The 14,657-nt window shown below is 41.8% G+C and overlaps 1 protein-coding gene across 1 annotated transcript in view; it reads left to right on the forward strand.

Annotated features, from left to right (window-relative positions):
* The first annotated feature begins 263 nt into the window (after positions 1-263).
* LOC111142279 (lin-7 homolog A, crumbs cell polarity complex component) overlaps positions 264-14,657 on the forward strand; it is a 118,373-nt gene continuing 103,979 nt past the window's right edge. The window contains exon 1 of the mRNA XM_022495332.1: positions 264-345. Within this exon, the coding sequence (XP_022351040.1) occupies positions 264-345 (82 nt within the window). The remainder of the gene's footprint in view (positions 346-14,657) is intronic.

The raw sequence follows: 14,657 nt of genomic DNA on the forward strand, positions 1-14,657 counted from the left end.
TAGCAAAGTTCTAGGGCACAGCCTTCCTGCCCGGAGCCGGCGAGGCAGCCGCTCTCCGCTACCTGCTCAGCTTCACGCCGCCTCTGAAGGTCCGCCCGCCACGGAACAGTTGCGTCTCCATCTGGCTGCCAACCCACCCAAGCTTTCTTCTCCTCCACCACCACCACCTTCCCTCCTTCCCCCCTCCTCCCCGTCCTTTCCGTCTTCCCTCTCCACCCCCGCCCCCAATCTCCTCCTCTTTTTCTCACTACAAGCGGTTGCTGATGCTGAAGCCGAGCGTCACTTCGGCTCCCACGGCAGACATGGCGACATTGACAGTGGTCCAGCCGCTCACTCTGGACAGAGGTAAGGGAGCGGCTCGCCCGCCAGGCCACTGCGTCCCCTCTGCCTCCCTCTCTGCCCCTGCCAACTCCCACCGGGACAGCCGGACGCGCTCGGGCAGGGGCAGCAGGGCGAGCGAGGACGAGCGAAAACGAGCGTAGAAGGCGTTCGCGCGGAGAGCAGGATACTTTCTTCCCCTTTCTCTGCCCGCCACGTCCCCACTGTCCCTGCACGCTGCGCTCGCCCGGCCCAGGGATGCCTTCGCCGGGCTCTGGCGCCCCCGCTGCCACTCCCAGGCCCTCGCCCGGTCGCCTCCGGGCCGCCGGCTTTGTTGGAGCGGAGGCGCAGAGACCGGTAGGCGCCCGGGGCTCGGGGTTGGAGAGGGGCAGGGAGGAAGCTCGCCGCGCCGGGCGAGGGCGCCTGCAGCCGGAGACCGGGGAAGCCTGGCGAGGGAGCCGCTGCCAGCCTGCGCAGCCCGCGGGCCCGAGAGGGAGGAAGTTTGTCCGGGCGCGGGGGAACGAAGGTCGGTAGGGCTGCGGCTGCTCCGGCGGCCGCCCGGGGGCGGAGGAGGCGCACCCCGGGGTGGCCTGTGCCGGGGCGCACGGCGGCTGGGCTGCAGCGGCGAGGAGCTGCCCTCGGCCGAAAGGGCAACGCGGAGCACCGGCAGCAGTGCCCGGGCTGGGGGCGCAGCGTCGCTGCCGCGGAGCCCGACTCTTTCCGGCTTCTTGCTCCGAAGGCGGCCGGGGTCTCCTCTGCCCCTCGCCGTCCGCCGCGCACCGGTGGTGGCAACTCAGTTTCTCCTGCCCCGGCCAGCCTCCTTCCTTCTCTCCCCAGCCCGGTGTCAGCGCGGTACCCCGGCTGCGGATGGCGCTGGGACGCAGCGCGGACTGGCTTGAAATTCAACTTCTGACCCGCGACCCGGTGCGTCTTGCCTTCCGACTAGAATGGGGAAGCAGTGTTTGCTTCCTCCCAGGACCTCGCCAAGCCCAAGGCTAGAACCCCCCGCTGCTCTGCGGTGGGGTGGGGGGGCTCTCTGGAGCGCGCGTACGAGGCCGTACCTGTGCTTGTGTGTTCGGGTTTCCTTTCTGGCTTCCGACGTCTAGTTATGCAGGCGCGAGAGTCCCACGACGCCGCAGCGGAGGACACCTGCTCGTCCCCGACCGCAGCAGCCGGATTTAGGACCCTGGGCGGCCATTTGGAAATGGTGTGCTCAGTCGGAGATGATTTAGTCCGATGTGCCTCTAAAAATATTCTTCCTAGCGGATTAAACTGGACTGTGGGGCAAAGCGAAAGAGCATCCCGCTGCGAGTACAGTGCAAAAGCCAGGGAACTCAGTGGGGTTTTAATTTGGAGAGATTGTGGATGACTTTAGCGCAATCTGTTGGCGCCAGAACAGATAGTATGTAGTGCCCATAGCGACCTTACTTGGATTAAGAGTTGAAAAATAAAAACCAAAAATAAATAAATTAATTTATCAATTTAATTAAATTTAAAAATGTAATAATTGATTTATGTTGGGAAACGTTGATTTGCAAGCTACTAAATTAATAACAGTAGTTAAAGAACTCAGAAATCTAGGGTATAATCCATGATTTCACCCCAGTATCATCATCTACACTAAGCAGGATAAATCCATTGCCGCTAAGAGCCAGATGGCAAGCTATTAGAAATTATGGATTTCCCACGAATTTCTGTTTTAATGTTATGAGCTCTTATATCGTCCCATTACTAAATCAGCCCTTAAATATCCCAAGTAAAACGACTATACTGGGAGAAAAAAACCAACTGCAAGAAAATTGCCTACCTGAGCAATTTTATATATTAAGACTACTAAAAGTATTTCACCTCTTGGGTTTTACCTTAGCCCCGAGATTCCTGACGCAGTTGTGAGGAAGAAGTGCAATCACACGGGGATCTATTCTTAAAGTTTGTTCTCGTTCACAGCCAGACTGTACCTGTCCTTTCCAGTGTGATTAGGTCCATTTAGTAAGCAGCTCAAGAGGCAGAATGAGACTAGATGTAGCTGAATAAATTAACCAGCAGCCAACTGCAAAGTCTGATTTGTGGATGGTGAGTTATTGGCACCATTGCTGTCCATGAAGTCAGTGTGTATAAATATTTTTTCCCTCTACCTTATTAAAACATGGTTAATTATTTGATTAATTGCATCATTAAACCAATGAGAGAAAGAGTTCTGAAAAATGCTCCTACAAAAAAATACAAGTCTGTTTAGAAAGGCAGCCCAATAATACTTATCTGGGCCCTATTTGGTTAGAACTGTGGTGCTTGCTTTGGATGGGTTGGTTAGCATCTTTGGGCATCAGTTTTCCTCTGTGCGCTGTAAGGAATTTGGATTAGATGATTCTGACACTGTGCAACTTTAGTAGTCTATAAGTCAATTAGTTGAAATTAGAACTCAGTTTCTGGTCGCCTACTGGAAGATTTTCCAGATTAGTCCCTCTCCCAGGTTGAGTGACCTTTGATGTATCCAGAGGTCACCCACTGATTTGGCCCCGTCAAAGCATTTCTCATATGCTGGTGCATCTGTCTCCTTGCTGAATGGTTGCTCCTTGAGAGAAGAGACCATTTCTAAATTCATTTTCATATTCTCAGTGCCTGTCATAGTTCCTGACTCACAGTAGAAAATCAAAAATTAATGTGAACTAAGGACTGCAGTAATTTAAACAATGTTAAAAGATAGGGATTTAGTAGTGAACCAAGGTACAGTTCATAGATTCATGACATTTTGGCTCTGGGAAAGATGGCAGGAAAAACACAGGCCAGTGGTTCTTAACTTTTCTTTCCCTCTGTGTGCTTGACAGATTCCTATCAGTAACCGTAGCTCACCCAAGCTGTGATTAGTAACCAAGGGGGGTTGGAGCAGGTAGGCAAAGGAGAAGGAAAGAAGATGCTTGACAAAGCCTCCCAAAGGCATCTCAGCAAATCGGAATGCATAGATCCATAATTTGATTTTTTTTCCTAGCATCTTTCCTTTTCAAGTGAGAAACATTGAAGAAGTAGTAAGTATTTTCAAGGTTACTAGTTAGTGGGAAGTTTTATGCTAAAATTTAAATCTCCTTGTTTGATGCCCTTTGGCACCATAAACCGATTTATCTGGAATCTTCAGGGCAAAGGTTTTAAGCAAAGAAATCAAACCTGTGGATTGAAATTAAGATTTACTCCTCCCAGAATTCAAAAAATATTACCTGAAAGTAAGAAGCTCAGAAGTCTACACCAGCTTCTTGGACCTTGTTTGGGAAGCAAGATTTTGCCAGGACCAGGCTGGGCTCTGAAAAGATGAACACAGGGACTTAATATTCCAAACTCTTTTCTACCTTCTATTAAGACCTCATATTAAGCCTGTAAAGGCCTCTGGTGGCTATGGCCAGAACTGGCTCCTGTTTACCCTGGTCCTAGTCCTTTGGAGTCTTTACTCACTCACTGAATGCCCGGTATAAGGCAGACCCTACTATAGACGCTCCCTGGTGGTCTAGTGGTTAGGATTCGGCGCTCTCAGACCCTACTATAGAAAGGTTAACTGGTTAACACGGTGGTGAACTAAACAGACATAATTCTAGTCTCTGTGGCTGTTAAAGACCATGGGGAGAGAGAGATTATCCATATAAATACATATGCACGCGCATACACAAAAAATTCACTCATGCAATAAATATTCATTCATTGAATGTATATATCATATATGTATATACACATAAGGTATACATATGATATACTACTCTTTATATATATAATATACTATAGAAATACCAGAAACAAAAGTTTCTGCTTTTCTGGTCCTTAAGAGTGTCGTGGTGGAAACAGATAGTAAGGGACTGATTAGTTAATTCAACAAATAAGTATTGAGTGTCAGCCTTATGGAAAACGTTATTTTCAGCTTTGTGGCTAATGAACAAAAGAGATAAAGTCTAGCGGAGTTTACACACTCATGAGTGAGACGCAGAATGCATTCACATACAATGCCACCAAGAAAAGCTAAGACTGGACCAAGGAGAGTGGCGGGGACTGCTCTTGTGGATGTGAGAGTCAAGAAAGGCCCTCCCTCCTGGACTGATGACATTTGAGAAAAGATCCAAAGGAAATAAGGAAGCAAACTCTGCAGACATGGTGGGGGTGGGGTGGTGGTGATGGGGGGGTGCCCTCTGCAGAAGGATGTTATCTGTGCATCCTAGGAACAGCACGGAAGTCTACATGAAAAGGAGAGCACAGGGAAGAGTGGTGGAAAGTGAATGTGTGAAGTTGGTGGCCAGGAATCAGATGATGTAGGTTATGATGTGGATTTTAGATTGGTTGAAAGTCTGAAGACAGAAATGATGTGAAGATGGAAAAGAATGGGGAAGGACCTATTTACATGGTGTTAGGCAAGGAAAGGTCATGAGAAAGCAAAATTTAAAACTGAGTTCTGATGTATTAATACAGTTTTTAGGAACAACATTCTGGTTAAAGGGAAGAATACGCATAACAGCAACTTGACTGCATACAGCTTGGCTACCATTCCATTAATACATCTAGAACCAAACAAATGATCCAAAAGAAGAATTACCGAGAAGTAGTAACACCCCAAATGTGCCTCCTAGAATAGAAATTTGGTTTTAAGTATACCAAGAAAATCTATAGATCAGCTTTTTCTTATTGCTGGGATAAAATATCATATAATTAGATTTTTAAAGACATACTGAGAGCTGTAATGTATACATCACTATACATAAATCTACATGTTGAACCCAAGTGGTCATACTATGAGATATAGTCATTTTTAGTCTAATATTTTATATTAGACAGTGATGTAGAAAGTAGTACCTGTAATTTACCCTTGTGGCAGAGAGAAGAGCCTGATAAGGAGATTAGTGTGGAGTCTTCTCTGCCAGAATTTAAAATGTTTATAGCAATTCTTCCCTACACCAGAGGTTAGTTTGTCCCTGATTATAATCTCTAAAACCGGGAATGAACTTCAGCTAAACTCAAGAGAACAAGGCAGGATGCAATCCATGATACTTAACACTTTCATAACAAAGGACACAGGAATACTTCACTACATTCAAGACTTCATGGGTTTAGGCACTTTCTTAAATACAATAGCTCCAACTCTCCCTCACTTTCCATCTCAAGGTCAGAAAAGATAACACAACTGAATTCTTCAAAATTTCACTTCTTTCTACCTCCCCCCTCTAACTTTAATCGGAATTGCTTTTTCTTTTCTTTTCTTTTCTTTTTAAATTAAGGCTTATAAACAAATAATACAAAAACAGGTCTTAGAGAACTATGGATAAATAAAACAATTTCTAGGTGTGATTAAAATTGTATCAACTTTTGAGACTTCGTTAATGACATGATTAATAGTTTACAATCTATATTAGGTGCCTACGTAAAATAAAACATTGGTATCCCTGAGTTAGATGCAACTTGGATAAGTCACAAAAGTATAAATGGAAATCTTGATTTCTTGGTTTCTGAAAAGAGTCATAATCTAAGATATTGATTAAACAAATCTTGCTGTGTTTTCTCCTTAAGAAAATGAAACTTTTAGTCCTTTAAAAATTCAGAGCTTTTATTTTGTGGATTTCAACTTTATGAAAAAAAAAAGAGTGCAAAATTGAATGCAAATGAAAATCCTATGGGTGCCACACTTTTCACGGAATTTATGATACATTAAAATTTTTCTTTCTTTTCCTTTCACTTTTCAAGGCATGCAGAGCTTATTACTTTATGTATCTCCCATTTCAGGCTTTGGGCAGCCCTATAGCTTTCTAATCAACTGTATTTGCCCATTTTTATAAAATCTGCATTTGCCTGAAATTGCTTTTGCTCACAGTCCAAAGGGGCTTGCCCTTCCTCGCTCTCCTTGCTATTTCTTTTAACATGAGGAGGGATAGAGGAAAAAGAAAAACAAAAATTAAGGTAGTTCTTCTGTTGTTTCACACATGTATGCCCTGATGGGGGAGGCAGAAGAGGGATCGACGTTGTCTTATGGCTCTTGTCCTAAAACCTTCTCACATCAGCAGCCACGTATGTTTTCATCTACAAACATTAAGTGCTTGCTTGATTTCTTATATTTTCTGTGAGCTTCACTACACCTAAAAAATTTATTTTTATTGAACTTTTTTTGACAAATCAATATCCGAGTCTTTCACTCTTCACTATATAGTTAGTTACACAACATTTTCCAGGAGTCAGAATTACGCCACATCCATCTTCTCTTTTCCTTCGATAATGAAAAGTTGCAACAAGAAGGTCTCAAATTTTAGAAATCTGTTGATTATTAAAAAAAGGTATTTTGCATGTAATGGGAGTTTTATGTACAGTTTTAAATCTGAAAAGAAATCAAGAAATTAATGATAGAGCTTTCAGAAAAAAGAAAAATATATCTGATATATACTCTGGTTTGGTGCAGTAGCTATTCAAACCCTGAGACATATTTTGTGTGCTCTAGTCATTTATGAAACTAATGCTTTTGCTTTTGGAGTGCTTCCTGGACGATCACAACTAGGGCTAGTAAGGAAAAGGAAACATGGAATGAGTAGTGTCAAATGAGGAGCTGTATACTGGGTATTGGGGAAGCTATTATAGGTGCAAAGCCAATACCTCTTGGAGAGAATTCTTTGTCCTGATATCAGTCTATTAGGATACAGCCTTCATCAGATCAGGGCGCTGGCCTCGTTTATGTAGAACTCAACACATTGTCTGGCACAGAGTTGGCACACTCCTAATATTTGCTGATTGAACAAATGAATGAAATTGACTTAGCTGGACTGCCTCTCATGGACACATCTGTAATGCTTAAAAATCAAAAAAACAAACAACAACAACAACAAAAACCAGCCTTCCAACCTATAATAATGTGAAAAGGTGGCTACCTTACTCTATCACTTTGCTTCTGTGTCTGTGTATGTGTAGCAGACTCTTAAAAGTGGTGTGCTCCCCAGGGCCAAGAAAGGCTGCAAAGTGCTGGTGTTGATATCAAGGGCTACTTTCATCGTTCACATCCACCTGCAATTTTAACTTGTTATTTGAACCACTCAAGCTAATGCTAAAATACAACTGAAAAGGTTAAAAAAAAAAAAAGGTGTGTGTGTGTGTGTGTATTTGTATGTAGAGGGGTCTAGCAGAATTTCCTACGTGCACGTGCACACACACATGCGTGCCCACACACACCCACGCACACACAATGTACACTGCTTCATCCCATTTTAAAAAAAACTACAAATGGATGAATGATAAAGCTGTGTTCTGATAAGCAAGTTAAAACGGATTTAATTTGAAATCACTGTGTGTTGGCAAGAGGGAACACGCTTTAAAAGTCATATTGATTACATCGATGATTTACTTCTGGGCTAGGTGGTAGACAAGTTGTTTTATGATTGAATTTTACTAACATTTTGTGCTAGCTGAATTTGAAGACTGGTCTAATAAAAAAATAAATATGCCCAAACACTACTTGAAAAAAAATTATGTTGAATTAAGACTTACTTTGACTTTATACTCCGATAGTTATTTATCTTGGACAGAAAACTGTAGCTCCTTCTTTAAAGTGATGGCAATTTCCCGTAGAAACACTGTAGCTATTTCAAGTCCAACTGGTTCTGCTATTTTTGTTTACTTGGCCAGTGTGGTGATAGTTATGATATTCCAGTATAAAATCTGTTTTTTTTTTCCTATCAAAGAATTATCTTTAGCCAAAAAAGGCTAGAATATAGGGAATCACAAAATGGCAATACAAGTTAAGCCCCCAGTTTAGATGGGGGAGAAAACCATCAAATCCCAGCTAAGTCTATTTAATAAAAATGAGGGAATTGTGAGATATGGCTGAGAGATTCCTGAAAGTGATCTTTTGAGGAAAATTGGAGAAGAGCAGTAACTGCTGATAGACAAATACCCCTGATTCCAAAAGGGTGAGAAAAGTGTTTTAGGAAACTGTAGTTCAATCTACTAGTTGTGTGTGTGTTTTTTTTTTTTTTTTTTTTTTTTTTTTGCAGAAAAGGCAGTGATCAGCCACTTTTTATTTATTTATTTATTTAGTGTACCAGAATTCATTGTTTATGTACCATACCCAGTGTTCCATGCAATACGTGCCGTCCATAATACCCACCACCAGGCTCACCCAATTTCCCAAGTTTTTGCTTGCTGGCAGAAAAATCTAAGGACAGTAATAGAAGAATGGGATTTTGGCACTTATAAAAGAAAATGGTGATCCCCAGAGCCTACATGAGATCACTGAGAATAGATCTTGTCAAATTTCAGGTGTGTGCTATGACCCTACAATACTCATGACATCACAACTGTTAGAGAAGTCTTATGGAAAGTGTAGAAATACATGAAGTGGATGATCATATTCTAGGATTTCTAGTGGTTGAAACACTGCTCCAAGGCAGTTTGGTTCTCTGTCCTATTCACTGCTGTTACCGTTATTTTGATTGAGGGTCTTGGGAGATTTGTGTAGATGAGGTAGAACCTGGCGGGATAGCGAATGATTAAAGAAACCATATCAATATTCTAAATATTCTTATACCTGGCTTGAATGGCAGGTTACAGCATTAGAGATAAAATTTAGGGGCAATGAATAAAGTCTTCATTCATTCATTCATTCATTCACCAGGAAAAAGGAGCCAACCCTGGCTATTTACTGCTCTTGGTCATACTGCCCAGTGAATACTGCCAACTCCACTCAGCCACCTGGAAGACCTCAGTCCTGGGCTGGAGTAGGGGGTGTTTCAAATGGCAAAGAGGCATTCCAGAATCAGCCTGCCTGGTTTTGAATCCCAGCTTTTGCCTTTACTGGTTCTGCAACTTCCAAAGTTACTAGACTCTTTTGACTCTCCATTTTCTTGTCTGTAAAATGTCAAATGACAAAAATAGCAGTGACTTCATAAAATGTTCGCTTTACATGAGCTAATACATATGAAGTATGTATTACTATTGTACATATTACAGGTCATCCTAGTAACCACTCAACAATAGTAATTATTTCTTCCTTGAGTCATGGAACTTCTGTCACCCCACCATACTCCTAGGGGGCAGAGACAGATAATATTCCTTGTCTTCAGGCTATCCTAAGAGACAGGGACTATTTATTTTGGTATTCTCTAGGAGCAAGATGCATTTGGAGATGCTTGGAGGTCAAAACCAAGTTTCCTGTATACATACCTTATTTGCCAACCCACTCTCCCCAAATTGCTTTTTTCTTGATGCTTGAATAACAGTTCCCCCCCATAATTCCGTTGGAGTACTTAGCACACAAGATTGACTTTTTTTTTTTTTTACACTGCTCTCATCCCAGCAAAATTAAGTTATTTGCATTCATCTTGTTGTTCTCATTACCTATCACAGTGCCTGAAAGATGAGCGCTAAGATGTGTGCTGAATAAATTACTGGTTGGTCTTCACATGTTGCATGTGAAGGGAGTAAGCCTAGGTAGGTGAGCAGATGACACAAGACGACAGATTTTTATTTAAGAAGAAAATTATCTACATTTATTCTGCTCAAAATTCAAATGGGTGCCTTCCAGAAATAAGTGAACATCTTACTACTGGATTCCTGGAAATATACAGGCAAAAGTTGGCTGACAGATTGGAAAAGCTACTGAGTGACTTTAAGATTCAGTAAAAGTTTAGGACAGAGATTAGAGTTTATGTAGATGTTCATTGTTTTTTGCTTTATTTTATTTGTATGCGGATAGCAAAAGTGTTCTAAATGGTTGACTGGAGAAAATATAACCAAAAGCAACTTTTTTTTTTTTTTCTCTCCTTTGTAGTGCTATTTCATTGCTAAGCATCACAGGACAGGGAGAGGCATATAGATGCCAGTGAGGGGTAAGAGCTCCGGATCTGGATGGCTGGGTTCAATTCCTCCCTATCCCTACCTCTCCCTTGCTATGTCAACTTGGCCTGTTGCTACCCTCTCTTTTTTTTTTTTTCATTTTCATCTGTAAGATTGGAAATATCTCTCTACCTCTTGGGGTTGCTCTAAAAATGAACTGGGAAAACATATGCAAGTGCTCAGACCATTGCCAGGTCATATAAATGCTCAATCCTGATTGATTATTCCCCACCTCTTCTCCCCAGGGCATGCATTTTCCCCAATGCAATAAATGAAAAGTGTGCAAGCTTCAGATCTAGACAGATGGGGATTTGAATTGCAATTCTGCTACTTACTATCTGTGAAAGCGTAAGACATTTCTTATTCTCTCCACATCTTCTTTCTTTCATTCTTTTTAAAAAATTTTTAAAAAAGATTTTTATTTATTTATTTGACAGACAGAGATCACAAATAGGCAGAAAGGCGGGGTGCGGGGGGCGAAGCAGGCTCCCTGCCATGCAGAGAGCCCAATGCGAGGCTTGATCCCAGGACCCTGGAATCATGAAAGCAGAGGCTTTAACCCACTGAGCCACCCAGGCGCCCCTTTTCTTTCGTTCTTAATACAGGAATAATGACACACACTTTGTATGGTGATCCATTCCTTTGATTCTTCCCCTCACTTAGCCTTTCAAGGAACAGTGAATGAGTCTGCTTTGTGCCTGGTACCAAGTCAAGGGCTAGAGGTAGAGCTTGCAGTCTAGAGGAGAGAGACCTTACGCAGATAGTTCATAATAAGATAGTTTAAGTATTAGAACAATGGCTCATGAATTGAGCATTTACTACATTACACTGCATTATACTACATGGGCTACTAGGCAGGCGTTCTGCTTAAGTCTCTTCTTGTCCCATTTCAATTAGTCCTCAAAACAAGACTTTGAGGCAGATGCTTTTAGTATTTTGAAGATGTGGGAATTGAGGCATAAACAGGCTAAATAAAGTGATTGAGGCTCAGGCTGGTTGATTCTTGAGGGCTTCAGCTTCATCATTATGCTACGCCAGAGGGCAAGTGCATAGGTCTATAATGGGGTCTGTAGCAAGCTTTGAGGAATTTGACCTTGTAAGGGACAAAAGATGCAGAGGTGCTTGCAAAGTCTTCAAAAGACAGACAGACAGACAGACAGAAGGCACACCAGGAATGCATGTTACCCTGAGAGAAATGACTTTGTCCAGTGCTTGCAAAAGGAATGTATACCAGTGTTGCTCAAGATTAATTTAAGTGATGTATTTTTAAGAGTTTACCACAATTATTGTAAACTAGCAGGCGTTTAATAAATGGGTGTGCTTAGTATTCATTTCTTAGTACCAAAGAGAGAATATCCATAGATAGAATTACAAGAAAGTACTAGCAATATTCTGTTCCTTCCCACGCTGTGCCGGTGAACACAAAAATAATGACTGTGGCATTCAGATTACGTTTCGGCGATCTGTACTGCACAGCTAAAACAGCCCAAACTTCTTTATAGAAGAGAATTTTCACAGACTCTCTTAAGGGAGTGATAATAATGTCCCAAATCCCCTTTCCTTACAGTCTTTGTCTCTAAGTGGGATTAGTGAGAGGGATCTGGGAAGGTAACAGAACTCAAATTTCAGGCACACAGAGAAAATTGTGACTTCTTTTTCTCTTTCAAAATTAGCTTTCAGTGTCTTGAAGAGTGTAAACACACTCTGCTTACCCATTATTATTAAAATATATGAGATGATGTTTAAATATGGATTTCAGTGGTGCAAGTAATGCTGTATTTGTGTAGGATTAAATGTGGAGGAAAGGTCGCACCGAGGTAAAACTTACAGATGACTGAAGTTTACTCCTTTAGGCCCCAAACTTACTAATTTTTAACTTAAAAAATATAGGATTCATTTACTTTCATTCTTTGATACCGTGTATGTTCTCTAGAAAATGAGATTTTTGTGAAGGAATTGTGGAAGGTAAATAAGGCAGTAAAACTTAATGCACATTACTGAAGGAAAGATGAGACAGTTATTTGGACAGGAAAGGGAAATTCTGCATCACTCCAGCTTCTCAGACCTACATTAGTTATTTGAGGGTGACAGATACACGCCTCTGGATAAATGAAGTACTCTGGATCGTGTAGACACTCTGTGACACTCGTGTGACACTCTGATGTCGCACGCATTCCCAGTATTGCCAATTTGGCATCCCAATGGGAACTGCAAATAGCAGAATATTAATATGGGCATATGCTATGGACTGAAAGTGTCTCTCCCATTCCTATTTATACGTTGAAGCCCTGACCCCCAAAATGGTAGTATTTGGACTTTGGGGAGGTGATTAGATTCAGGTGAGGTCATGAGGGGTTTGCCCCTTGTTGAGATTGATGCCCTTCCAAGAAGGGACCAGAGGACTCTCTCACCTGGTGAGTATGTACATGCTGAAGGTAGAGGTTGCAAGCTAGGAAGGAGCTGCAGGAATGGCATCTGTGGGCACCTCGATCTTGAACTTCCCAGCTTCCAGAACTGTGAGAAATAAATGCCTGGTTTTTTTTAAGCCACCTAGTCAATGATATTTGGCTGTAGCCATCTAAGCTAGGACAGAGTGGCAGTCATCACATGATCTTGGCCTCAGCAGTCTTTGTCCTAAGAAGTTGAACAAATTAGCCACCGGCAAGATCTGCTGTGCATAGATACGCATGCATCTATGCGTATAAGGTATGCCTAATTTCCTGCTTTGCTTTCATTTTCTCCCCTTTCTGGGTTTAGAAATCTCTGCTTTACATGTACTAACAAGTTTTCAAAGCTTCTTGTCTTGCATTGCTCTCCATTATTTTCAGAGCTTTGAAGAAAATATATTTAATTATTCTTTTCTTAAAAGTTTCTCCGGGATATTTTCCAAGAGGAGATTTTCTGTTTGTGAATTATATGTTTTCCAAATGTGAAGGAGCTCTAACTAATCAATTGTCTTATATTCAAATAATACTTTCCTGATCTATTATTGATGTAGGCCTTTGCATATCTTGCTATTACCTTTCTTTGATTGTTTGTGGTGGTAGCCCCAGGGTTGACAGGATATATCTTTAATTTAGCACAGTTGTCCTTCAAACAATACACTTCCAATTGCTTCTTCCCATCTTTTGGCCTATTGTTGTACCTATGCTAGAAGCCTGTAATTCATTGCTATTAAACCAGGGGTCACAAACTAGAGCCCCCCCAAACCCAATTTAGCGTGTGACCTAAGATTGTTTTGGGGTTTTTTTCCTACATTTTTGAATGGTTAGAAAACCCAAGAGAAGAATATTTTGACAGAAGAAAATTCTATTAGCTTCAAATTTCAGTGTCCACAAGTGAAGTTTGATTGGAACACCGTGTGAACATTCATTTGCATATGGTACATTTTACATATGGTACATGGATGTTCTCCAGCAGTAAAGAAAGACTTTGAGAGTCAAGGAGTTGTGACAGACCATTTGGTCTGCAAAGCCCATGCTCTTTACTGTCTGACTCTTTACAGAAAATGCTTGCTGACCTCTGCTTTTAAAGCATTAGAAAAAATAGAGGAGAGAATATGTCTTTTATATTTATCTTATTTTAACCATTTGAAGGTCTTTGCCCTCAGCTTTCAGTCTTTCTTGTGCACCTGTGTCCCAGATGGCTCACTCCACTTGCTCTCTGCCTTCCCCCAAGGGTAGACTGCTGTTGCTTGTTACTTGATACTGGCTGGTGGTGGGGATCGCAGGGGTTTCTCTATTGTCCTGGCCCAGCCTCAGGCCCCAGTCCTGAGGCTTACGTTGGGTTTTGTTTTTCTGAGAAATTAATCTGATCATGTCATCCCTTGCATTAAACTCTTCAGTGACTTCTCACTGTCCAACATTCTTAACATGTTTTATATGTTCTTAATTTTATTCTTTGAGCATATGCCAAATATTTATCTGAGTCTCAAGGATGGCCTTTTCTAAATGATCCTGCCTCTCTTAGGTCTACAGACTAAAAACTGTACCTTCATCTCTGGAAAGTCTTATGTAGGAGAGTTCAGCGTGCCTTCCCTAGTGGTAGGAGATTTCTAATAGTATTGGCATAGGATCCTGGAACTAGGAGTTTCCTGCCTCCTCCCTCCCCCTTGTGGTAGAGAATTTTTCTTTTACCATCTTCCTGTTGTAATGTGTCTTCATTTCCGGTTCTCTTCTTGATCCATTCTTTCTCATGAACTCCCAGTAAAAGTTTGTGGAAAAAGCCCCTGAGTATTAGCCTGCGCTCACTCCCCCTTTCTACTTGAAGGATTTTCTATACCCTTTGTTACTACTGTTTTGCCAGGTTAACTCAATCTGTGTGAGCTGTGATTCCTACTAACCTAGTTGAGTCAGGAATTGTGTTCCCAGCTGAGAAGACAGGATTTGAAAGCATTTTTTACAGCTTAGTTAATTTTCAGTACCGATTTGCACATCTGAGCAACTATTTGGTTAGGCAGACTGTCTTTATGTTGTTATTCATATTTCAAATTAAAATTCAATTCT

Source organism: Enhydra lutris, unplaced genomic scaffold (genome assembly GCF_002288905.1).
Source record: "Enhydra lutris kenyoni isolate GAN:26980312 unplaced genomic scaffold, ASM228890v2 scaffoldscaffold7, whole genome shotgun sequence".
Lineage (NCBI taxonomy): Eukaryota > Metazoa > Chordata > Mammalia > Carnivora > Mustelidae > Enhydra > Enhydra lutris.